Source organism: Loa loa (assembly GCF_000183805.2).
Source record: "Loa loa unplaced genomic scaffold supercont3.269, whole genome shotgun sequence".
Lineage (NCBI taxonomy): Eukaryota > Metazoa > Nematoda > Chromadorea > Rhabditida > Onchocercidae > Loa > Loa loa.
The window spans coordinates 29,720-32,579 of record NW_018108449.1 but is presented as its reverse complement, the minus strand read 5'-3'; the positions used below and the strand labels follow the sequence as shown (position 1 = coordinate 32,579).

Genomic DNA, 2,860 nt, shown 5'->3' with positions numbered 1-2,860 from the left:
TATATATATATATATATATATATATATATATATATATATATATATATATATATATATATATATATATATATATATATATATATATCATCACTGAAGCGCAATTACATACAAATGTCCAAAGCTTTCAAGCAAATAATAAATTCCAAACTTGTATAATCAAAGGATATTTTGTTTATCATATCCCTTCACTATACATCACTGATATTAATTATTTTAATAATTGTGGGAGCCAAAAATTAATAACTTCGACTGAAGCGATGAACGATAAAAAAACGCGGATAATGTACAACACATAAATGACCGAACCGGCAACTAGATCAGAATCCGAAATTTAAACCGGGAAGAAAAACAAATCCGAATTAAACACGGAAATAATGTGGCCCCGCTATAAATTTGTGACCATAAAATGTAAAACAGCGTTCTGCATCGATCTGTTTGGTCTGCTCGATGGTGGTTGCAAAATGATAACAGGGGATTTCAAGAGGGCTTTGGCTGATGGTCACTGAGGCTTTAAGAATAGAATAATGGGCCATATCTGATAATTGAGGCTTTCAGGTTAGACTAATGGAATGGTCCTTATTCAGTTGTTTAGTATATATATATATTAGTGATCTACTGATTATATATGTGGGATAAAATTTTCAAATTCATTTTGGAAAAGTAATATTGAGAAAAGGATTTTGACATTAGCTTAACTGCATAAATTATAAAAGGAAAGGATTTTTTTCTGTGTATTCTTTCTAAAACATATCTATTTTCCACGTATAATTTGACGTTTGAAGTAATTTTTCAGTTTATTAACGTGACACTTTCAGTTTTTCAGACTAATGAATAATTTGAATTTTCTCCGTGAAGAGCCACCATTAAATTGGCTCGATTATTTTGTTGATCGAAAGAAATTCGGAAAATTTTTGGAATCCGAAAGATCAGGTAAGAGTTTGATTAATTTGAGAAGGCACTTATTTGTACGTCTTTCCGTGCAAAATTTCTCCTTTCAATGAAAAAGTCAGGTAGGAATAAGTATAAACTTGGTATAAGGCGGGTTTTTTTCTATTTATTGAACCAAGCACTAGTTAAGGTCTGTTAGCATTTTCTTCAATCATTGATCATACATGATATTCTGCAGTGAAAGAAAATTTTTGTTTGCACTTCACTGGAAAATAATTATTCGTACGAAATATCTACTATTCTGAATTTTGCACAAAAAGCATTTATCTATTTAAAAGACAATTATCTGTTCTACGTAGACTGTATTTTTCTGTGTTGAAACTATACAATGAAGACATTTGTATTCCACCCCCATGTATAAATTGTTTCCACTAAGATTCTCTTTAATCACTCAGACTTCTCTTTATTCATTTATTGATTTGATTATCAGTTCTTCTGAATCATATAGTTTTTTTAAAACACATTTTAGCATCTTTCACACTTGTTTGAGTTGGATTTGTGGATGCCATTTCCGTACTTTGACCTGATTTCCCCAGATCGAAATTGGTAAATGATATGCATGAAACTCGATATTTTTGATAATCATTTCAGTCAAAGGAAGATATGGAAAAAAACTCCTTTATTAAAAATATGATAAAAGTTTTTTTGAGATCCCAAGCAGCTATCTGCATTGGCAAATCAGTTCACAGATCAAGCCGTATTGATTGATAAGGAATGTGATATGTTGATACGAAAAGAGTATGACGAAGGTCTTTGTTTTGGATTTCATTTTTTCAAAAATACTGTTACAAGAGAAGATTATTCGGATTAATAAATTAGTGCATGATAAGAGATCTCTAAAATCACTTCAGATATTTTGTGGATGTAAAGTCGGTTCGGCTTAAAACTTGAGGTAGATTGTTGAGATAGTCAGAATTTCACGATGATGTTAAGCAACGAGGGGAAAACATTCTGATATAGATTGAGACTAACCATTTTAATCGTTTTTTTTCCTTTTTCTGTAACATGTTTACCGTTTCAGAAGATTTAGCATATAATAGATATAAATCAGCTCAGTTATGGATTTGTGCTTTATCATGCTTCGCATCAATCAATTGGAATCTGGACCTTATGAAACAATGGTACGTTTCTTATGAAATTACGGTTTCATCTTTCGAAACTTTGTTAAGCACTTGTAACTTTTAGAGAGAGAATATGCATCCCGCGGGATTTACTGGTCCAAGGGTAGGAATTCGAATTGATTCATAAATTCAGAAATATATATCGTTGATTTGTGCAATTATTCCGAATAATAAAATTGGCTATTGCTTTGCTTCTTTCTTGAGAAGAAAAGAGTTGTAATGATGATAGATTGACAGGGCGAAGGAGTGGGATGGATGTTCTAGATTCAGATATGTACGACTTATTTCTTACGTAATTTAAATGTATTATATTTGTGGAATTATCATTTCAAACGAATCAGTTGGCTCACTTTTTTTGAATACAAGCTTTCCTTTCCAGCTGTAATATCTTATCTATGAAAGCCCTTATGAATCGACTTGTGGCATTTTGTTATCCGGCAAAAATCATAGTACGTTTATCATTATTTTGCATGACTTATGACTTTTGATGTACTATTATTAGAAAATTATTTCGTTTCAATTTCTTCCCCAATTTTTGAGGAGGAGTGATTTTCATAAAATTTCGATTTGAAGAGTTCGAGTGAAGACGTGTTGCCGGTGTTGACAGAAGTTCATACAGAATCAAAAGTTGAATTTGAGAAACCGGAACAGCTTTTCGCATGTTGGTTATATGCCACGTGGTTGCTTGAAGTAGATGTTGATGGGCGCTTTCCAGAAAATGTTGCAAAACCAACTGTCAGCAATCCGTAAGCACTCATGTTGTTTTCAGATGGTACTTGAATAACTAATAA

At 31.7% G+C, this 2,860-nt stretch overlaps 1 protein-coding gene across 1 annotated transcript in view; it reads left to right on the top strand.

Moving 5' to 3' along the window:
* Positions 1-827: 827 nt before the first annotated feature.
* Positions 828-2,860, top strand: part of LOAG_18349 (hypothetical protein) — a gene marked incomplete at its 5' end in the record, with an annotated part of 9,440 nt that continues 7,407 nt past the window's right edge. Inside the window, 3 exons of the mRNA XM_020451010.1 lie at positions 828-930; positions 1,599-1,697; positions 1,970-2,069. Of these exons, the coding sequence (XP_020305248.1) occupies positions 828-930; positions 1,599-1,697; positions 1,970-2,069 (302 nt within the window). The remainder of the gene's footprint in view (positions 931-1,598; positions 1,698-1,969; positions 2,070-2,860) is intronic.